The sequence below is a fragment of the Felis catus genome, chromosome F1, assembly GCF_018350175.1.
Source record: "Felis catus isolate Fca126 chromosome F1, F.catus_Fca126_mat1.0, whole genome shotgun sequence".
In the NCBI taxonomy this organism is placed as follows: Eukaryota; Metazoa; Chordata; class Mammalia; order Carnivora; family Felidae; genus Felis; species Felis catus.
The window spans coordinates 2,352,162-2,374,723 of record NC_058384.1 but is presented as its reverse complement, the minus strand read 5'-3'; the positions used below and the strand labels follow the sequence as shown (position 1 = coordinate 2,374,723).

Genomic DNA, 22,562 nt, shown 5'->3' with positions numbered 1-22,562 from the left:
TTAAATCCGCGATTCGATACCCCTGGAGCCCCACCAGAGTGGCTCAAATGTAGAGTACAAAGCGTCGATGACAACGCAAAGCCGTTGGAAATCTGCTCCTCGCTCCGAGCGTGAGACAGAACGTCTCCTTTGGAAAGCGGTCGGCCGGCTCCTTAACAAGTGAAACAGCCACGTTTTATGTTTACTCCGAAATTCTACTTCTTGACAATTGCTAAAAAGAAATGGAAGCTATGGGGAGGGCGGGGAGGGGAGTGTCCCAGAACCACCCCCGGGAACCACAGCCGGCGTGAACACCAGGCTCGCACAAAGAGAAGGGCTTGGGCCAGCCTTCTCCGGCTGGCCTTCCCCGGGCTGCGTGTCCAAGCGGCGGGGAGTCCTCCCTCCGGGAGGGCGCAGAGCTAGGAGAGAGGGTTGTGCGCCGTGGTCTCCCCCCGCACCCCACCCCAGGTGCCGTCGGATCCCTTTGGCAAGAGCCGAGCCCTGCTAGCTCGTCCTGTCCCATCTGTTAGGCTCAGACACCCGCCACCTGCAGACACGCGTCACCTCTGCGGCTCCCCGGGGATCTGGCAGGCGTGCTCCGAACCTGTCCCAGCTGTCCTGTGCCAGCTGCCGCTCCTCTGTCTCCCGCTCTCCAGGAGAAGGCCCCTGCAGCCACCATGGCCCCGGGAGCCCTGTTGCTGCAGCCCGGACGGCCACCACTGGCGTGGCTGAGGCTCTGGACCCGACCCTCTTCTGACCCAGCAGTGGCCCCTCCGGGGCACGGGCAGGTTGGCCCCGGCAGGTGGCCGTGGGCCATGACTTCACACTCGCGGGGACGTGGCGGGGCAAAGGTGGGGTTCTGACCGGCTCTCAAATCTCACGGCTGGTGTCGGGCCACCAGCACGCTGTCGGGCTCCTGAAACCCCAGAGCCTTACCTGAAGCTGGAGAGAAGGCAGGAATCACCCAGAGGCTTCCCCACTCATCCGCCCCCCCCAAATGCTTTCCGAGCGCCCCCCACATGCCCGTGTCCGAGCCACCAGGACACACGCTGAAAAGACAATGACGCTTTCGGGGAAAGGCGTTTCACAGATGTCGGTTCAACTTCCTGGAGGTCGGGGAGCCCCCGCCCACCCCCAGACCCTCTGCCTCCTTCCCGGGCCCCCCAGTCCAGGGTGGGACACACCCAGCAAGCCCTGAGGCGGCAACCTGGGTGCCGAGGGTCACGACGAGCCCCCGCCCACCCCTCCTGCCAGGTCCCCAGCCTGTCAGGACCGTCTCCTGTTTCCAGCTTCCCGAGGATCCGGGCGGAAGGGCAGAGGGCCGGCCCCGACCGCGGGCCGCCTGTGGCTGGCCTGGACGGTAGACTAGACAGACTAGGGCAAGCGGGTCTGGGCAGCGGGTACTCCCCGGGCGCTTTGCCGGGGAGACGGGAGCGTGGACGGCTCCGCCCGGGCTCCCCAGCGACCGTTCTGGGTCGTATGGCCAGCTTTCGGTGCTCTGACCGGCCCTCTGCCCTGTCCCCCTTCCCCGTTCCGGCAACAGCCTCGCTTCTGCCTGCGGACGGACTTCCGGTCGTGGAGCCTGGGCCTCCTCGCTCCCCCCGGCCTCGTCTACACGTGGGCAGCGGACACAGCCCCCCACCCCCAGCCCTGTCTTCAGCTCCTGCTCGCCCTTCCAGAAGGAAGACTTCCAGAGGCGTGAGACTCCGCCCCTGGGGTACAAAAGTCTCTGACCACCAGCACCCCCCCCCCGGCACACTCGGGCCCAGAGGAAGACGGGGGGGGGGGCAGAGCTCACCCCCAACCCCCGAGCCCAGAGAGATGCCCCGCCCTGCCGGAGGTAAGCCAACAGCTCCAAAGCGAAGCCTGGATGTCCCTCTACAGGGTAACCTAATTTGAGGCCCGTCCTGGTCCAGCGCTGTCTCCAATGCCTTCATTAGCGCGCGGGTGTCTGGAGCCCGCAGCCGCCGGCTAATTGAAAATTGATGACAGCCTCCGGGTCAGGGACAGGCAGGTCCTGCTGCAGGCCTGGGGCCTCGGGGCCTCACCCCAAGCTGTGTTCCCGCAGCCCCGCGCGCCTCCCGTGACGGACACCGTGTATGTCCTTCCCAGCCGTGCTAGTCCATTCCGTGGACACAGAAGTATTAGATTCTTTTTTATTTTTTACTTATTTTAATGTTTATTTATTTTTGAAGGAGAGAGAGAGACAGAGCATAAGGGGGAGGGGCAGAGAGAGAGGGAGACACAGAATCCGAAGCGGGCTCGAGGCTCGGAGCTGTCCGCACAGAACCAGACGCGGGGCTCGAACTCACCAACTGCGAGATCGTGATCTGAGTCGAAGTCGAACGCTCAACCGACTGAGCCACCCAGGCGCCCCGCGAGAGCTGTCTCTAGAGACTTGTCCCAGTAAGAGCACACGCACCACCGCCACCCTCCTGCTGTCCCTTTGCCCCACAGGGACGCCCACACCACGAGCCTCAGGCTCCACAAGGCTCCATCCGGCAGCACGGAGCCCCAGCCCGGCCACGGCCACGGCTTGGGCCCCCCGCTGAGAAGCCAAGCCCTCCCCAGCACGACCCGTCCTCTGCCCAAAGCCAGGGCCACTATTAGGGAAATCATCGTTCAGCAGCGCATGAATAAAAGCCTGATAGGAGCTCCCAGGAGCCCTGCCCGCAGAAGTCCCAGTGGTCTGTGTCCTCAGGGCTGGCAGGCCGGGGCCTCGGTCCTCAGGGAGGAAATTTCTGGCTGGGGCCCTGAAGGGCTGCTACGGACAGAGGCGTTCTTTTGCCCCACTTGTGGGGGCTAAAAGCTCCCTTCCACCCTGAGAGGCCTCGCCACCCCGTCGGCCCAACCTCTGGGCTGCCCACCCACCTGCCTGTGGCCCCCACGGCCCCCTGCGGGTCTTCTGTTCCAGAGAGGGGACTCTTCTCTGGCTGCGGCCCAGCCCCCGCACATGCTCTCTCCCTCTGCCTCTCGGGGGCCCCCTCACTGTCCCCTGTTTCAATGCACCCCCCTCACTGTCCCTTGTCTCTCTGCGCTTCCCGCAAACCCCCAGTCCTTCTCTCCGGGGGCCAAGAGTCTCTCCGTGTGGCCGAATGATTGAACGCTTCCATTTATCTGCCCAGGAGAGGTCTCCGGGACCCACGGAGCCGCAGGCCAGCCGCAGGGACATGTAATGTAGCCCCCAGAGGGCTCTGGGACGTCCTGCGGGGAAGGAGGCTGGGGGAAGCAGCTCAGGGCTTCTCAGTGTCGCCAATCGCCAGGATCACACGATGCCCCCCCAGCCCCACCCCAGGCCAATTAACTAAAGCATCCGTATTTTTGAAAAGCTTCCCTGGTGATCCTGAAGTTCACTCGGAGAAGAGAGCCACGGGCTCAGCGATGGCTGCCGCCAGGGGGCGGGAGCATCGTGGTGGCCCTGGCCACACGCCTCCCCTGCAAGGCCGTGCAAATGTCCAGAGAACCAGGAGACCTGGTGCAGAGCCCGGCCTAGGAGGAGACGGCCTTGCAAAGCTCTTGGTTTCCGGAGCTAGAAGGGGTCCCTGTGGCTCAGATGCTCCATAGAGTGATGGTGGAGGGGGTGGGAAGCAGCCTCTTGCCTCTGCTTCCTGTCTTCCTAATGAGTGTCCCCCTCCCTGCACCCGGCCATCCCCACCCTTCATTCCTCCCTGTTCACAAAGGCTGAGCTCGGACGGCACCTGCCGTTCCTTCAACAAGCAAATACAAGCACTGCTGTGCATGGGGCCCTGGTTTCTAGAGCCAGAAGTGGAGACAGGGTTTCTGCCCAAAGGTACCTGCGGGCAGGGGCAGCGGGACGCCAGGAACCAGGGCTCTCTGTGCCGGGGGGGGGGGGGGGGGGGGGCTCTTAAGTCACCCAGGCTCTGCCCAAGGGGGCTGGAGGTTTCCCAGGACGACAGGACACTGAGCCGAGTTGTAAGGGGCAGCAGGTTCCCTGAATGTTTTCTCGGAGGCTCACCTCCCTTCCCCGTGAGCACGGCGCACCTCACCTTTTCCACCCCAAGTGTGCCCAACGGATGTGGGTGTGCATCTGCGAGCCGAGGTGAGGCCCCGGGTGCCGGACTCGGACCTCGCGGGTCCTTACACCGACATCAGGCCGTCTGCGCGGCCCAGGATGCGCGTGCAGGGTGTGTGTGAGTGTGTGTGTGTGTGTGTGTGTGTGTGTGTGTGTGTGTGTGTGTGTATGATGACCTCAGGCCGTCTGTGCGGCCCCGGGATGTGCATGCAGGGTGTGTGGGTCTGTGTGTGTGTGTGTGTGTGTGTGTGTGTGTGACGTCAAGTAGTCTGCGCAGCCTGGGACGCGCGTGCTGGAGATGTGTGCGTGCAGGGGACGTGTGTGCATGACGTCAGCTCATCTATACGCGCGCCCCCAGGGCGCGCGTGCAGGGGACGAGTGCGCGTGTGTTGGACGCCACCTAGTGGTCAGTGGGTCCAACTTCTTTCCAGGCTAAGGCACCAACTCGCCAAGGTGTAGCGAGGCTTCCTTCGGAACATGGCCAGATGTTGTTTTGTTTATAAACTTTATTTTGAGAGGGGGAGAGCAGGGCAGGGGCAGAGAGAGAGAGGGAGACACAGAATCCCAAGCAGGCTCCAGGCTCCGAGCTGTCAGCACAGAGCCCGACACGGGCTTGAACTCACAAACCATAAGATCACGACCGGAGCCGAAGTCAGAGGCTTAAGTGACTGAGCCCCCCGGGCGCCCGTAGAACAAAGCCAGATTTTCGAAGCAAGGATGCTGTGACCCCACGGTAAGGTCAACGGGGCACCGCTGAGTGATGGCCTGCTGCAAAGTGGTGGGCCAGGGGAAGGGGGACGAGGGGGACGCCATGACCAGCGTCACCTGGCTTCTGGGGCCTGGCCAGGAGCCTTCCCCCTCGTGTGCCCTGGGCCTCAGCTGCCTCATCCGTCACCATCGGCTCTAACCTCCGGGGCCCTGTTAAACCCCGCTCCCCTGCCCAACCACAACTGTCCTAGGAATGGCGCACCTGGTCCCCCAAGCCGGGCCACTTCCCTCCAAGGGAAACGCTAAGCCAGGCGGACACCAGAAGCGCAGGTCCGGGCAAGCCAGGATGAATGGCCGCCCACCTGTAAAGAGACAGCTTTGGAACCATCAGCGACAGCCACACGCGCCCCACGCTTGTCCCAAGCGTAGGAAGGGCGACAGTCCCTTGTCCAGAGCACCTTACAGTTTTCTCCAGAAGCAGACCTGACGGAAGGATGCTCCTGGTGTCTACTGTGGACAGGAGGGGGAGGAGGGGACAGTCACCACACGGGCCGCTTCCTCAGGCCAGTCGCCTCCGAGGGCAGCTGAAGCTTAATCCTGATGGGAGACCCTGGAGATTCCAGAACAATCCCACCCCGGGGGTCAGGGGGCCCAGGGGTTTACACATCCTCGGCCAGCATCGGTTTAGACTGCTGGGGGCTCGGAGGGCAGAGGCTCCCACTCAGGTGGGCGAGGCAGTACTGAAGCTTCGAGAGAGGAGCAGAGTGGGGGGCCCTCCGGCAGGGAGCAGGTCCGGCTGCTGGGATGGGGGGGGCAGGACGTGCGCTGAGAGGAGGACACAGGAGGGGGGCCGCCCCCAGAGTCTGCGGCGCTGGGCCTCGGGGAAGGTGTCATTGGACCACGTGGGCAATGTTTCCAGGGAAAAGAAGAAAAGAATGAGAGATGGCCTGGCCTGACGCACAACGAAAGATCGAGGGTTGTAAGCATAAGACGAACCCAGGAGGGCACCCCCCCCCCCAAGCGCACCACCGGTCATGTGACGGGGGCGGATTCTTGCCCACCGCCCACGGGAGAGATTTCTAATCCCAGGCCCGGCCTTCGTCCCCTCCCTGACTCACCTGTCCCCAGGAGATGGAGGTTCCCAGTCGTCCCTCTGTCCCCATCGCCCCCGGGGTGGTCCCAGACGCACCCCCAGAGTGGGCTTTCTCCTGCGGTCGGGTGTTCGCCGCTGACCCAAAGCGCCGTCCTCCACGCTGGCCCGCATCTGTAAGAAAGGGCACGGTTTTCTTTCCTCCGGTTTTATTTCTTCATAGAGAAGGGGAGGCACTTACAGGGGAACCCCTTGGACACCCAGACAGCAGGCCGAGGCCGAACGAGGGTTCTGTGGTTTCCTGCCTCTCCCCCTGCCCCGACCTGCACCTTGCCCCCCCTGTTGGCAGTCCCTCGAAACGGCCCTCAGTGCTCCTCTGGGTGTCATTACCCCTACACGCAAAGCGAATTTGGGAACTGACGGGAAAAGGTCGGCAGGCCGAGGATTTGGAGGTGCCGGCTAGGACAGTCCTGGCCACAGGGAACGCGCCGGCCCGGCCGCCCTGGGTCTCTGATCACAGGTCTGGGCCCTGCTGCGGTGGTCCCGGAGCTGGCTGTGGCCCCCACCCCTCCCAGAGCCCCCCCGTCCCTCTCAGGACCCCCTACACCTCTGCTCCACCCCTGCCCTCTGTCCAGGGGGAGTCAGCGGCGAACACAGGACCCTGCCCACCCTTTGCAGGTGAGCTGCTGAGGCTCCAAACGCGGCCAGTGGACAGGGACGGTGCAGTGCCCCGGTGACCCCGGAGCGCAGGGCAGTCTGTGGCCCCACAGCCTGCGGACTTCGGCCCTGCAGACCCTCTGTCCGAGCCACAGACACAGGGCCCTGCTCTCCCTTCGGATTCTCAAAGGGCACCCTACCTTCTTTCCTAAAAGGATAACAACCTTGACCAGTCAATTCCAAGTTCAGGTCTACTGCATACCAGTTTCCCGTGGTAGATTAATAAATTGCCATCCAGATGTTTTTGTTGTTGTTAAGTTCATTCATTTTGAGAGAGCACGCAAGTCGGGAGGGGCAGGGAGAGAGAGAGGGAGAGAGAGAATCCCGAGCAGGCTCCACGCTGTCATCGAGGGAGCCCAACTCGGGGCTCGAGCCCACGAACCGTGAGATCGTGGCCTGAGCCGAAACCGAGAGTCAGGTGCTTAACCGACCGAGCCGCCCAGGCGCCCCTCACGTATAACCTTTTTAAAGAATAATAATGGTCATGTGCTCATTATCCGACTGAAACAGAATAACACCGATGACTTCGAATCTCCCTGAGATGTATTCCCTTCCATTCCGCCTGAAATAACTACTATTGAAAACGTGCGTTAATCATTTCCTTGCTTTTCTTTAATGTATTACGACATACGTGAGGAACTTTAAGCAACACGTTGTTTAGTTTTTCCTCACTTTGAATTTTATATAAATGGATCTAGGCTCAATTAATTTTTCTCTGACTTAATTTTTTCACTGAGTACTGTCTTTGCGATTCATATACGTTAATGCATGGGCTGTAGTTCACTCATTGACATTGTTGTATAGTGTTCCACTGAATGGATATACCACAACACGTTTATCCTACCATTTGTCGGTATTTGGGTTTTTTCCATTTGGGGCTGTTGTGAACGATCCTGGTACAAGCATTTTTTTTTTTTAACGTCTGGTCTTCTGACGCCAGTGGGCAGGTGTGTCCTTAGTAGGTCAGAGGAGACGAGCAAGTTCAACTCTATCAGGCAATGGGCCGGCCGTGATTTTAGTCTGCTCCGGGGTCGGCTCCAAATATGGCGGTTGTCATTTATTTTGCAAACATCTATGGAGTTATTTTTGTGCCAGTCGCTGTCCCAGGTACAGAGCTTCCAAGATGAGCCAGACACTCAGGGCGCCTGGGGGGCTCAGTCAGTTAAACGTCCAACTCTTGGTTTCAGCTCAGGTCATGATCTCACAGTTCGTGGGTTCAAGCCCCACGTCGGGCTCTGTGCTAATAACGTGGAGCCTGCTTGCGATTCTCTCTCTCTCTCTCTCTCTCTCTCTCTCTCTCTCTCTCTCTCTCTCTCTGCCCTTCCCCTGCTTGTGCTATTTCTGTCTCTCTCAAAATAAATAAATAAACTTAAAAAAAAAAATGAGCCAGATAATGGCTCTGTCCTCGAGAGTTCACAAGTTAGATGGGAGAGTGCATGAGTTTATACTAGGTTCTGATCAGCTTGGAGAGAAGGATGCTTTGGTTGTGTCCCCACGACATAGTCCCTGGCTCTGGAGGGGGACAAGCTGTCCACAATCCCGGTAGACCAAGCCCGTCTCAGGTCGACCTGCTTCCTGAGCCTGAATCATCCCAGGCTCGCTCACCGATGCGTCCTTACACCACTGCCCAGTCTCTCAGTTGGAGACTGAGAGACTCTTTCCAGAACAGGAGTCCTCAAGTGGTCTAAGTTCACCGTGTTCCTGTCCGGGCAGCACGAGGGAGCAATGGCCAAAACAGCTCAGCCCTCCCACTCTGCCACCCCAGCCGGCTGCCCTTCGCGGAATCACCTCTGCCCCCCTGTGAATCCAGGAGACCAGACGCAGCTCAGAGATGCCTCCCTGTTTGAAGAGTCCCGGGTTTTGCCCCTTGTTGCTATATGCGGGGAATTAAGTTTGACTCGATTATTTCTCAATAATTCAAATAAATCACGTCACGATGGGGTTCTGCCGTAATTCAAAACCTCCAATCTTAGAACATCAGATCATGTGCGCGTATTTCGTTCTAACTAAATTTCCTGCCCTCTGACATCGCAGAGGAAGGAGAACCACCGAATTTTGATGCAATTCTCTTTCTTTTATTTTTTAATATATTTTTTTCAAGTTTTAATGTTTGTTTATTTTTGAGAGAGAGAGACAGCGTGGGAGCAGGGGAGGGGCAGAGAGAGAAGGAGACGCAGAATCCGAAGCAGCCTCCAGGCTCCATACTGTCAGTGCAGAGCCCTGCGCAGGGCTTGAACTCACGAACCATGAGATCATGACCGGAGCCGAAGTCGGGCGCTCAACCGACTGAGCCCCCCGGGCGCCCTGAGAAGCTGTCTTTTCTAACCCCCTGCTGCAGGTGTCCTCTGGGAGGGGTCTGTTCAGGTGTTGCCCATGACTCAAAAAGTTCCGAGCCCCCTCTTTGTGAGGTGTGGCCTACACAGGGGCCCTGCCCAGTTCTCCTTGACGTGAAGACCCCATACTGGGCAGGGGGATGGCGGAGGGGGGGTACCGGGAGAAACAGGCAAGACCCCAACCCCCCGCCCTCCCACCCCCTCTGCCTTCTCTGACTGCACTGGTTCCATAGGAGGTGACAAGGCCCCCAGGACACCAGCACCCAGGCCACTGGAGAGGGGCTCCCTTCCGACACCGCTTGTGGCCTGCGTTTCCAACCAAAGCACCAGGCTCTCCTGGCCGCTCCTGTCCCCCTGGCCTGAGCCCGCAAGGCCTGGTGCCCAGGGCGCCCCTGCAGCTCAAACCACACGTCTTTGTCTCGCATGAGGCCGAGGGGGCGGTCCGCCCAGGGAGGGGGACCCGTGGTCGCGTGTGTGCCCCACACTTGCGCCCGGGGAACTGCTCCGGCATTAGGGCCACCCGGCAAACAAGGGCCAGGCCTCGGAGCCCCGGCCGGGGGTGCCCGCCTGCTGGGGTGGCCCCCGACCTCCCTCCCCATCCCCGGAGGAATGAGGCTGGGTGTTGTTTTTACAGGTTGCGCGCAGGAATTACAGATCAGGAGGGAAAACAACAAGACCGTGGATGTTGTGGGTTTTTAGGAAAGGGGCCTCTCCCTCGCGAAGACACCCCTCCCCCCCCGCCAGCCTCTCCCAGCGCCTCCCTCAGGTCACAGCTTTCTCCTCGGGCCGCCTCGTTCACGAACGGAGCGTGTGGGAAGGAGCACTTGGGACTTGGGAGCAAACAGGGAAATAAAGTCAAACGTGTGTATGTCATTAAAAAAAAAAAAAAGCAGGAAGCCTAATATAAAGGACAACATGGGGGGATTTTTTTTAACGATAGTAGGGGAAATTCACAGAGGAAGAAATTGACATAGCTCATGCCACACGAAAAGATACTTGGTCTCCTCGGCAATCAGACACCACATAAATAAAAATAACATTACAAACGGACAATACTAGGGTCGTGGGATCGAGCCCCACCTCGGGCTCTGAGCCGAGCTTGGAGCCCGCTTGAGATTCTCTCTCTCCCTCTCTCTCTGCCCCTCCCCCCCATAATAATGATGATGATGATAATAAATAAAAACCAAGGACATTACCGGGAGATAGACTGAGTACATGTCGTTTAAAATACCTCATGTCATTTAAAATACTCATGTCATTTAAAATACCAAGTCCCTGTGAAGTCAGAGAAGAAATGCAGTTTTTTAAGTTTATTTATTTTGAGAGAGAGAGAGAGGGAGAGAGAAGAAATCCCAAGCAGGCTCTGAGCTGTCAGCACAGAGACTGACACGGGCCTCAATCCCACGAACCGTGAGATCACGACCTGAGCAGAAATCAAGAGTCGGACGCTCATCTGACTGAGCCCCCCAGGCTCCCCAGAGAAGACATGATTAAGGTAGACGGATAGACCCATACGACACGGGAAAAGGAGAAAGAGTACCTGCCATCACTGTGCTCCGATCACCTCCTATTCACCCGCGGGTGAAGGAGGGATCCCTGCCCTAAAAGCAGGACAGGGCCAAACAGGGGACACAGGGCGGCTGAGGTCGGCAACCCACACTCACCGCTAGGAAGGGCACACCGCCCGCCCTGAGGGGCCACCCAGGCTGCACCAGGGGGCAGGGTAGACAGGCAGGGGCCGGGGGGGGGGCAGGCTCCGTAGTGAGAAGAAGGTAGGGTGACGATGGGTTTGTTGAGTGATTTTTCAGGCTGGCAGGAAGGTGACACCGAGACTGAGGTCCAGGGGGCTGGGGTGCAGCGGGGCCAGCTGGTGGGGGAGCCAGGCGGGGGAGGGGGGCCTTTCCTGCTGGGTCGGGGGAGGTCCCGGGAACTCACAGTTAGACCCTGTGAGGCCCGAAGATGTCCAGACAGCACCTGGGATCACAGCCCTTAGGATACTCCATACCCGGGGGACCAATACCCCAGAGAGTCTCCAAGGGCACACAGCAGGCAGGGCGGGCTGTGCGTGCAAAGCCCCACGAAACGCTTGGGAAGAAGTTCACCACGGAGGTGAGAGAGGGTTAGGGGAGCTGCATGCCCAGACACCACGGGGCGGGGGGTGTCTCCCGGGCCACAGTCAAGGTGACGAGGGCACATCCGGCGTGGGGGGCCCGGGAGCAACGGCGGCTCCCACGGGCAGAAGACAATCCACCAGGACCCCCATCACGGGAGCGCACGCCCACCCTTGCTTCCCCATGCACAATCCCCGGCCATGGGCTGTGGAAGACAAAACCAAAGACAAATATACGACCTCAAAGACACACGTGAGCAGACAACCCAGAGCCACCACGTTTGAACACCACCCACCCCGCGAGAGCCACATATGGTCAAACCCAGTGAGGGCTCGGGTTCTGTGTTCAGGTGATCGGGATGCCGCCCTTCCTTCCTCCTCCACGCCTTGGTTTTTAAAACGACCCAAGATATGGGGCGCCTGGGTGGCTCGGTCGGTTAAGCGTCCGCCTTCGGCTCAGGTCATGATCTTGTGGTTCGTGAGTTCGAGCCCCGCGTCGGGCTCTGTGCTGACAGCTCCGAGAGTGGATGGAGCCTGCTTCGGATTCTGTGTCTCCCTCTCTCCCCGCCCCTCCCCTGCTTGCGCTCTGTCGCTCTCTGTCTCAAAAATAAACACACACACAAAATTTATGGAAATATATAATATTCATCTAGAAACTTGTATGAAGAATAATTATAAAGTGGGAAATAGTGTAAACCCTATCTTTTTTTTTTTTTTCTTTTCAACGTTTATTTATTTTGGGGACAGAGAGAGACAGAGCATGGACGGGGGAGGGGCAGAGAGAGAGGGAGACACAGAATCGGAAACAGGCTCCAGGCTCCGAGCCATCAGCCCAGAGCCTGACGCGGGGCTCGAACTCACGGACCGCGAGATCATGACCTGGCTGAAGTCGGACGCTTAACTGACTGCGCCACCCAGGCGCCCCTCTTTTTTTTTTTTTTTTTTAAGTTTCTATTGAAATTCCAGTTAGGGAACAGACATGTTCTAGTCGCTTCGGGTAAAGTGATTCAACACTTCCCTACATCACCCCGTGCTCATCACGGCAAGTGGACTCCTTAATCCCCATCAACTGGCCCACCCATCCCCCACCACCTCCCCTCTGGCGACCACCGTCAGTGTGCTCTCTAGAGTTAAGAGTCTGTTTCTTGGTTTGTGAGGACACAGTTATTTTTACCGCAAAGGCCACTTCCTGCTGAGGAAGAGCAACGACCCAAGATGGAAACGCGGCAGACACTGGCAGGTGTCCGGAGACATCTGTCCCGGACTTCTTCCCGGCCACGGGCCAGGCTGTGTCCCCACCCGCCTCGCGCCTGACCTGTCATGTGTCTTGTGCTCACCTGCTCGACAGGAAACCTCTGGGGACCCCCTTTTCAGTCAAGACGTTGTTTGCACCTTCTTTTATCTTTTGGTCAATCCTGCCGGGTTGTCTGAGTTTTGTTTCAACAACTCTGGGCAGAGAAGAATAAAGTTACGGGTCTTACACTGCCTGATCTCAAAACTTATTAGAGAGCTACAATAATCAAAACAGTGTGGTCCCAGCAGGAAGGCACACATATCGGCCGATGGAACAGAATAGAGAGCCCAGAAATCAAACCCTCGAGCTGGTGGCCAACGGCTCTTCAACAAGGGCGCCAGGACTATTCGATGGGAAAAGGACAGTCTCTTCGACAAATGGTGCTGGGGAAACTGGGCATTCACATGCCAAAGAATGCAGCCGGACTCTTACCTTACTTATTGTATTTTGTGTATACAGAAATTAACTCAAAACACATCAAAGACCTAAAAGTAACAGCATAGACTATAAAACTTTTAGAAGAAAACATAGCGGAATCGCTTCTCGGCCTTTTAGCTAAGATCAAGTGTAGTATTTGTTCTTATCGGTAGAAGAAAACACAGCGGAAAACATCAGTCCTGATGGCGACTGATTTCTTGGTTATGACCCAAAAGCACAGGTGACAAAAGGAAAAACAGATAAATTGGACGACATCAAAGGTTAAAACTTCTGTGTGTCAAAGGACACAATCCACGGGGCTGGCAACCTACGGAATGGGAGGAAATATGTGCGAATCACACATTTGATAATGGGTTTAGTTCACATCCAGAAGGTAAATACAAAACTCCCACAACCCAACCACAAAGGAAGAAACCAAATAACCCAACTATAAAACGGGCAAAGGACTTGACTAGACATTTCTCCAAAGACATCCTGGTGGCCCAAAAGCACATGAAAAGAGCCTCAACATCACTCGTCATTAGGGAAATGCAAACCAAAGCCACAATGGGATACCACCTCACATCCATCAGGAGGACAACCATCAGAAAAAAACGGAGAACAAATGTTGGTAAAGATGTGGCTATAATGGAACCTTTGGGCGTTGTGAAAATGGTGCCACTCCTGCGGAAAACGGTGCGGTGAATCATCAAAAATTTCAAAACAGAATCACCATATAATCCGCCGTGGGTATTTACTCAAAAGAAGCGGAAACAGGTCCTCAAATGGCTATTTGTACACCTATGCTCATAGGCCCATTATTCACGACAGCTGAAAGGTGGAAACAATCCATCGATGGATAAACAAAGGAAAGATGATATATGTATATACATATATATACATATACACACACACACAAAACGGATTATCAGTCTTTTTTTTAAAGCGTATTCGCGTATTCTTTTTTTAAGTTTATTTATTTATTTTGGGGGTGGGGAGGAGCAGAGAGAGAGGGAGAGAATCCCAAGCAGGCTCCGCACGGCCAGCTCAGAGCCCCACGTGGGGCTTGAACTCACGAACCGTGAGATCATCAGTCTGGTGAGTTTTGGCAATGGTAAACATCCAAGTTACCACAACCCAAAACAAGATCTAGAACGTTTCAGTCGCCCCAGAAAGTTGAACATGCCCCTCCCAAGCCATCCTCCGTCTCCCTGCCTCATTCTAGCCTCTCCCACAGGGATCGGGGATCGTACAGTATGAACGTTTTGCATTTGGTTTCTTTTACTCAACACGGCTTAAGATTTACCCACAGTGTTGCATGTATCCGTAGGTCGTTGCTTTTTATGGCCTCGCGGAGCCCGTGGTGAGACCACAGTACGGTTTCTCGGTTATCCTGCAGATGGGTAGGTGGCTTGTGTCCAGTGTCGGGCTGCCGTGAAGAAAGTCGCCATGATTCTTCACAGTCTTTTCACGGAGTACGTCTTCCTGATTCCGGGGCACCTAGGAACGGAAGTCCTGGATCGTGGTGCAGATACGCACGCACACGACTTTATAGGCAAGCGCCACACGCTTCTCCGGAGGGGTTGCTCCGTTTTGTGATCCCACCGGCAGCGTGGAAAGCTCGATTTACTCCACGTCCTCACGGTCTTCTCCGGCGTAACCGCTCCAGCAGGGGTGAAATAGTAGCCCAGCTACTGGGTTTAATTCGTGTTTCCTGCTGACTCCCGGTGCTGAGCTCCTCCCATGTGCTTACCGGCCCGAGCTGTCTGTTCAAGTCTTTCGCTCACTTTTTATTGGGTGGCTCGTTTGTTCGGTATCGATTTGTGGCGGGGTTTTGTAAGGTTTTATCGGTTCAAATTCTTTGTCAGATGCACCTGTTGCAAATACACTCACCCAGTCTACAGCTTGCTTCCTTTTTTTTTTTTTGAGAGAGAGAGAGAGAGAGAGAGAGAGCGAGCACAGGGAAGGGGCAGAGAGAGAGAATCCCAAGCAGGCTCTGTGCCGTCAGTGCAGAGCCAGATGCGGGGCTCGAACTTGCCCATCGTGAGATCATGACCTGAGCTAAAATCAAGAGTTGGACACAACTGACTGAGCCACTCAGGTGCCCCACTTCTTTTTTGTTTTTTGGGGGTTTTTAAAATATATGTTTATATATTTTTGGAAGATCGCAAGCAGGGGAGAGTCAGAGAGTGGGGGACAGAGGATCCAAAGCAAGCTCTGGGCTGACAGGCTGACAGCAGTGAGCCCAAGGCAGGCCACGAACTCACAAACCGTCTCTATTTTAACAAGCAAACGATAATCATGTATTACTTGCATAATTACAAGCAATTTTCTTTTGCAATTAGAATGTTTATGGAAATAGAATAACTTTTTTTCAACCACCAAGTAGAATAGACCTACAAAATCTGAACAGTGTGGTCAGAGCATAACTCAGGATCATGGATGTAGCTCTAAATATACACATTGGGGCGCCCGGGTGGCTCAGTCGCTTAAGCGTCCGACTTCGGCTCAAGTCGTGATCTCGCGGTTCGTGGGTTCGATCCCCAGGTCGGGCTCCGTGGTGACAGCTCGGAGCCTGGAGCAAACTAAAGAAATTACTAACGAGCTATTTCCCTTCATTTTTTTTTTTTGTGCCAAGTCTTCAAAAATCCGATGTGCATTTACCCACTCACTGTACACGTCTTCTCAGTCCCGTCACCCCTCCGGGCTCTGTAGTGGCCGTTCCTATGGTTGCTGCATCGGACAGAGCAGATCCGAGCATTTCACAAAAAGGACGTGTCTATCGCGTGTGAACTATGAAAACCCTGTATGAATAACACGCATGCAGATAACATCCCATCCTTCCCAGCACACCAACAAACCAACAGAAGTGTAGTTCATCTGTATTATGAATTTGCACACGGCGTTAAAATGAACGACGTGTCCCCTATTTCTGACAGGAAGAGATGCCTTTGGGATATTAAAGCAAATTAGGGTACAGTGTGTCCATCATAGGATCTCAAACTCTGTGTGGGGGGGGGGGGGGGCGGGAAGGAAGAGACTCGCAGGACACAGGTCAAACAATACGGTCACAGGGGCGACCTCTCAAACGTAGGAACGGGAGGGACGGACAGGAGGACAGATTCTCACTCTTTATTCTGTTTATGTGCACATCACTTAATCTTTTCTGTTGGTTTCTGTTGTTTATACTGATCGAAGGAAAATCACGGTAAATTCCTTAAGGTCATCCAGACTCTGTCTCTCGAGCCCCCTCCCCCTGCAAGACAGCAGGTTCCGTGGGCCTGGCTGGGACAGTGGACAGCCAAGCTCGTGGGGACAGGTTCCCGGTCTCCTGCTCAGCCATCCCCCACCCCCGTCCCCACACCACCCCAGGAATTGGGTTCCTTTGGGGGCCAGACAGACAACTGAGAGCCACAGACACCTACAAAATTCGGATAATTCTTCTCTGAGGGTCACCTAAATATCAGACACCAAGCCGGCGTAGAGAAAGAAAAGTTGGGTGATACAGTTCCTGCCGAGGGGAGCCAGCTCTGGACACGGTACAGGAGGGGCGCGGGAGACCTCCGCTTTCGCACAGACGGTGGGGAGGACGAGGGAGAGCGAGACCCGGGGGGAGGGGCTCTGTGATCTGCAGAGAAAGGCTGGGCTCGGTGCTCCAGGCTCCATACTGGGTGACCTTGGGCGTGTCCCCCCCCAGGTCTCCGTTCTCTCCTCTGAAAAGGAGAACAGCTCCTGGAAAGGATGGGGCTGAAGGGAAGGAAGAAGGCAGAGCATGGGGCACAGCGACGGAGTCTGTCCTGAGGCCGCCAGGAGAAGCCACCTGTCCGGGGCCGGCGGCAGCCCCCACAGGAAGACGACTCGGACAGGACTCCAACCCCCCTGCGACTGCAGCCCCCCAGAGCCTGAGTGACAGGCACCTGGTTGAGCCCAGCCAGCCCCCAGAAAGGATTTTTGTTGTCTTCCGCCCCATCGTTTTGGATGGTTGATTACAGGATAAGGGATGTAGCTTTAAATACACACTGGAGGGGCGCCTGGGTGGCGCAGTCGGTTAAGTGCAGTCGGTTAAGCGTCCGACTTCAGCCAGGTCACGATCTCGCGGTCCGTGAGTTCAAGCCCCGCGTCGGGCTCTGGGCTGATGGCTCAGAGCCTGGAGCCTGTTTCCGATTCTGTGTCTCCCTCTCTCTCTGCCCCTGCCCCGTTCACGCTCTGTCTCTCTCTGTCCCAAAAAAATAAATGTTAAAAAAAAAAATTAAATACACACTGGAAAGAAATAAAGTGTGACAACACAGAGACGTAAGTAGGGGTGGGGGACAGCAGCGGACAATTACAACAGGGACGTAGGGAGAGGTGGGGGGGTGCTGAGGACCCGGTTGTTAATGAGCAGCCCCCGTTGGGCTCCAGCCACGTTCCCGTGTGAGAACACAGGGCCCAATGTTCCCACAGTTCGACATTTTTCAGGTGAAAACAGAAACGCAGGGGTGCCTGGGTGGCTCAGTCCGTTGAGCGTCCGACTTCAGCTCAGGTCACGATCTCACAGTTCGTGGGTTCGAGCCCCGCATCGGGCTCTGTGCGGACAGCTCAGAGCCTGGAGCCTGCTTTGGATTCTGTGTCTCCCTCTCTCTCTGCCCCTCCCTTGCTCTCTCTCTTACTCTCTATCTCAAAAACAAACATTAAAAAAAAACACACAGAAATCCAGACATTTATGAAAAATATCCACATTTTGAAATGTTAACAAATGGTTTCAAACCATTCTAAACCTGATCGAGACAATACTGCGTGTTTGAATTTGGCCTTCAGGCCACCAGCTGTCAGTCTCTCGTGAGGCAAACTGGAAGGACTACGGTCTGCCTGGCACCTTCTTTTCTGGGGGACCCCCCCCTCGCCCCACCCACATGGCCATAATACAGCTCCCGGACCTCTCGGTCACTGTGGGTGGGTCCAGGAGGGCGCCTCTGACACACGATGGTTTCATCAGAGTTCTTACCTGGAACGTCTTAAGCAAAACTGAGAAGATCCTGCGTCCCCACCGTGGAAGAAAACACAAGAAAGGCAGGTCGGGAAACACTGTAGTGGTGACCTCCGTGTGCCAGAAGTCACTTTCCTACGACAAAGATGTCCCAAACAGAAGCAGAGAGAGTCCGAAGGGCAGCTGAGTCCTGCCCGGGGTTGGGGGCTGATTCTTCTCCTTGTTGGGGAGAAACCCCCATACGTGGGGGAGGAGACCCTACGTAGCCCACAGGAGAATGTCATCACAGGTGCTCTGTGCAAACTTGCCGGAAGGAGCAAGCCAGGCGCCCCCCAGAGTGTTCTTTTTGTCCGTTTGTTTAATGTTGATTTATATTTGAGAGAGAGAGACAGAGAAAGAATGCACAAGCAGGGGAGGGGCAGAGAGGGAGACACAGAATCCAAAGCGGGCTCCAGGCTCTGAGCTGTCAGCACAGAGCCCGACGCGGGGCTAGAACTCACGGACCGCGAGATCATGACCTGAGCCGAAGTCAGACGCTTAACCAACCGAGCCACCCAGGCGCCCCCCGGTGGTATTTTCGATAGCCGCCAACCTCACCGGGCATAGCGTTCGGGTTGTGAATCAGCATCGACCTTCAAGGCAGGTTCTTGTTGGTGCAAATTAGCTATACCTGGTATGTTATACCTGACCGCATGGCGGCTTCCAACTTTCTTCTCCTGAAGCTTATAGGAAATAATTGTTGTTCTGTTTTACCGATTGGGGGAGGGGGAGCGGCAGCTGTTTTGTGGACAGACTGAATGCTTCCAAGTAAATACGATCCGTTACTAGGGTTTTTTAAACCTAGCTTTATGGAGCATTATAGTAAGGAGGAAACAATGTTTATGAACGCCTTTTGTAAAGAATGAAAATCTATTTAAGCGTGAAGGAATGTTATTATGAAACAGTCTGTGTAGAGGACATGCCAAGTGAGGGATTCGTTCATTCACTCACTCATTCATTCATTCAACAAATATTTGTGAGTGCATGGCACCACTCAGCAAAATAGGGGCGCCTGGGTGGCTCAGTCGGTTAAGCGTCCGACTTCGGCTCAGGTCATGATCTCATGCTCCATGAGTCCGAGCCCCTGCGAGGCGCCGGGAAGTGACCCTGCGACACCACCCCCCCTCAGAGCCAGGGGGTGGCAGCCGCAGAGGCCAGGAGGACAGAGCCTCCCCTCTCCCTATGCAGCTGTGAAGGTAGAGAGTGGGAGGCAGCAGGTGCACGGGTAGCGGAACATTAAAAATAGAAAAAACCACTGGAGTCAGAAGTTAGAATTTGGTGACGGGTTGGGTGTGGGACAGAAGAGAAGGGTTAAGGTGTCTGGCGTAAGCAGTGGGAGAACCGGGGCCTCATCCTGAGTGGGCTGCTCACGGGGAGGTTTTGGACATCACTGGAGAAGCACGTTAAGACACCCAAGCCAAAACGCTGAGCAAGCAGTCGGATATGGCTCGCTCTCCTTTGGGTCCCAGGACAGGAATTCCTGACCTTCGAGGGCGCCCAGGAGCCCTACGCGGCCCAGCGAAGTCCACAGGCACCGCTATCGGGCGAGCTATCCCGGAAGTCACGGGAGAGAAAGCCACACAAACCAAAGTAAGACGCTTGAGCTACGGGGTTCCTTGAAACAACTTGAAACGCCTGATTTAACCTTCCTGCAGAAAGAGCCTCAAGACCGGGTAGATCACACACACAGAGTCCAGCAAGGCAGGCGAGCACGCCATCTGAACCTGGGTCATGCAGTGTGGGTGTGTTTCTCTTCCCGCTGCATCAGCCAGCCAGGCAGTGGGGTTACGAATCCTGGGGCTGAGAATGCTCAAAGCCCCTCCACGGAGAGCCTGGAGCCCACTCACAGTGACACGGACAAGCGCGGCGGGTCACAAGTAGCCTGGTGAACAGACAAGCGTTTTACCTGCAATTCTTGGGCAGCGCCGATGGGGCCACAACGGGAGCATGTGAGCACCAGGGGGCGAACCCGGAAGTGGAACGATCACGTCTTTCGATTTCGTTGCTAATTATTTGATTTGTTCCATCGCAGAGCCCAATTATTCTATTTACCTTCGCCATACCTAAGATTCTTCCCTATGCCTCGCAACCTACCTGCCTGCTCAACGTCAAGTGTCTTAAGCTACTAGCTTGCTTCTTCTCCATGCGGACCACGCTTCATGAGTTTCATCGGTCCTGTTCATTTTTCGCGTCCGCCCTACCAGAACTGAGTATTCTCAGATACAGCACGTAGGACTACAATGTTTTATTTTTATTATTTATGTTTTTAAAGTAGGCGCCACGCCCACGTGGGGCTCGAACTCACGACCCTGAGGTCAAGCGTCCCACGCTCTTCCAATCCAGCCAGCCAGGTGCCCCAGCTACTGTGATGTTTTATATGGCTACAATAAAATGCATAGGATTATAATACAATAAAATGAAATTAAAATATAAAATAAGATAAAATACAAAGTAAAATAAAATCACAAAATAGGATTGAAACAGAAACGTAAAAACAGTTCTATAGCAGCAGGTCCTCTAATGACGGCAACTTCGAGGGGCGAGGAGCCTACCTGCCAGGTGCGCGAAAACACCTGCGAGGTGAATCCGTGCACCCGATTCGCGATGCGGTGCTGGCGCCGGTCCGCTTGGGCCCCGGCGCTCGGGGACAGTCCCCAGGGCACTGGGGAGCTCTTACTAGCAGGGGAACCGGGGCAGAGCTCGCGGCGGAAGCAGGCCAGCCCCTCCACCCCGGGGACGGACGGGCTGGAAGGCGGAGCGAGCTCCACGCCCCGCCCCTTGCCCGCAGCCTCCGCCCGCCGGGCAGGCGCAGCCGCCGGCACAGGGGAAACACCGCCCCTCCCGCCCGCAGAGGGCGCGCGCGGCGGGGAGGTGGGGGGGGGCGTGCCCCGAAGACGCGTGCGCGGCGGCCCCGCCCCGAGGACGCGTGCGCGGAGAGGCGTGCCCGAGGATGCGCGCGCGTTGGCCCCGCCCCGAGGACGCGTGCGCGGGGGGCGTGCCCGTGGCGCGGCGTCAGCAGTCCGGCGGGGAGCGGCGGAGGCGGCGTGGTCGGCGGCGGCTCGGGGCGCTCGGGCGCCTGCGGGGAGCGGGGAGCGGGCGGCGGCGGGTGTAGGTCGCGGCGCGGGGCTCCCGGAGCGGCGGCGGCGGTGCGCGGGGACGATGGCGGCGTCCTCGGACAAGCTCTACCGGGTCGAGTACGCCAAGAGCGGGCGCGCGTCCTGCAAGAAATGCAGCGAGAGCATCCCCAAGGACTCGCTGCGCATGGCCATCATGGTGCAGGTGCGCGCGGCGCTTTGTGCGCGCCGTTGGGGGGGCTCCGGAGGGGGAGGGGGACCCGAGGGGGAGGGGCTGCCCGCAGGGGCCCGCCCGCCCGCGAAAGCCTGCCCCGGGGCGGGGCAGGCGGTGCCCTCCGCTCTGCAGAGCTGGGGGCCGCGGTAGCTCTGCTTCGGGGTCGGGGGCGGCGGGGGGGGGGGGGGGGGGTTCCTCGTCTCCCTGCCATCCGCCGGGGGAATGCACGCGTGGGCTTTTGGAGCCGGTCCGGTTCTGACCCACCTCGTGCTGGAAGGTTTTTGTCCTCCGTTGGTGATGGCGACTGGCGTGTAAGGATTCGTTTAATCTGGTTTTCAGTGTCGTTTCAACACTCGCTCACTCTCGGTTTTTTCTTAATTGTGCAAAACTATGCGAGTCCGTGTCCTTTCCGGAAACTGCATTCACTTTTGGCCTCATTCGTGGTTTGAAATCGTATTTCCCCCAAACTTTCCACGTTCACAGGCGCGCTCTCTTTCTGAGGCCTTTCCAGCTGTTTCGTTTGAGTAAGAGTGGCTGCAGGGGTGCCCCTCACCCCTCGAGGCTTCTGGGCACGTGGGGGATGCCCCCGGGGTGTATGACCTAAGGCCCCTGCCACGGTGTGGTTGGGGGGGGAGCTCCCAAATCCCCCGGCCCCCAATATGCTGGTTGTCCCTGCCCTCCTCCCCTCCAACATGAACCTTCTGGTAGCTGTATTCAGTGCTCACGGTCCAGGTAACTTGATTTTCCTTCCCTGCAGTGAGGCAGCAGCGTGTTTTAGGAACAACCAGATAGTCTTCACTGGGTTTTCAGTACTTAACCAGTTGGAGAAGGGTGGGTACGTCCAGATAGAGGCTGTGTTGTCATCGTACCCTCAGGGCCTGCCGCCCCATGCGTAAGCATTCAGTGAACACGGAGCATCACCGGGTTAGGTCCTAGGGGCAAAGGGAGAGACCACCACCCCACCCCCTGCCTTGGCAGTCACCAGTTTGGTTAAGCCAAAGATGACTGGTAAACAGACCGTGCCGTACTGGGGCGCGTACCACCCCAGAGGGCTGTGCACCAGCATGGAGTGCCTGGGTGGGAGCTTGGTCAGCATTTCTTACGCACAGAAGGGGCAGGAAGTTGAGACTGGAAAAGCAGACGAGGCCTGCCGTTTGGAAAGTATTATCTCCCACGGAGGCTCTCTGATCTTAAACCTGAATGTAGGGGCTGCCTGATCTTAAGCTTCCTCCCATAACGGTGTTAACTACATGGGAATTAACATTTTACAAACAATCAAAAGAAGAAGCTCCCTCACAGCAAAGGGGCTCTTGGGAGATCTGGGGGTTTGAAGAAGAAATTTACATTTCTGGAAGAAATTTACATCTCTAGCGGTTACTAAGGCTAGATAAGATTCCTTATTTCCTAATTTTGTATATAAGCAGCAAAGTAAAAGTAAAATCTGTACCTGTGGGTTTTTGTCACCAGCAGTAATACTAATACAGATATTTTTATATCACTTTACGTTTGTTGGGGATTTCTCAAAATAACCCGTTATGCTCATCAGTATTCAAAGTTACTGCAGTTGGGAGAGTAGGTGCTAAATCTT

General features: G+C 56.3%; 1 protein-coding gene and 1 pseudogene across 2 annotated transcripts in view; both read left to right on the top strand.

Moving 5' to 3' along the window:
- The first annotated feature begins 12,799 nt into the window (after window positions 1-12,799).
- Window positions 12,800-12,915, top strand: LOC111558469 (annotated as a pseudogene).
- Window positions 12,916-20,743: 7,828 nt separating this feature from the next.
- The window catches only part of PARP1 (poly(ADP-ribose) polymerase 1), a 39,482-nt gene continuing 37,663 nt past the window's right edge, over window positions 20,744-22,562 (top strand). Inside the window, exon 1 of one of the 2 annotated variants that reach the window (XM_045048477.1) lies at window positions 20,744-20,965. In XM_045048477.1, coding sequence (XP_044904412.1) covers window positions 20,846-20,965 — 120 coding nt within the window. In that variant the 5' untranslated portion in view covers window positions 20,744-20,845. The remainder of the gene's footprint in view (window positions 20,966-22,562) is intronic. The other variant, XM_003999089.6, reaches the window with a different exon arrangement.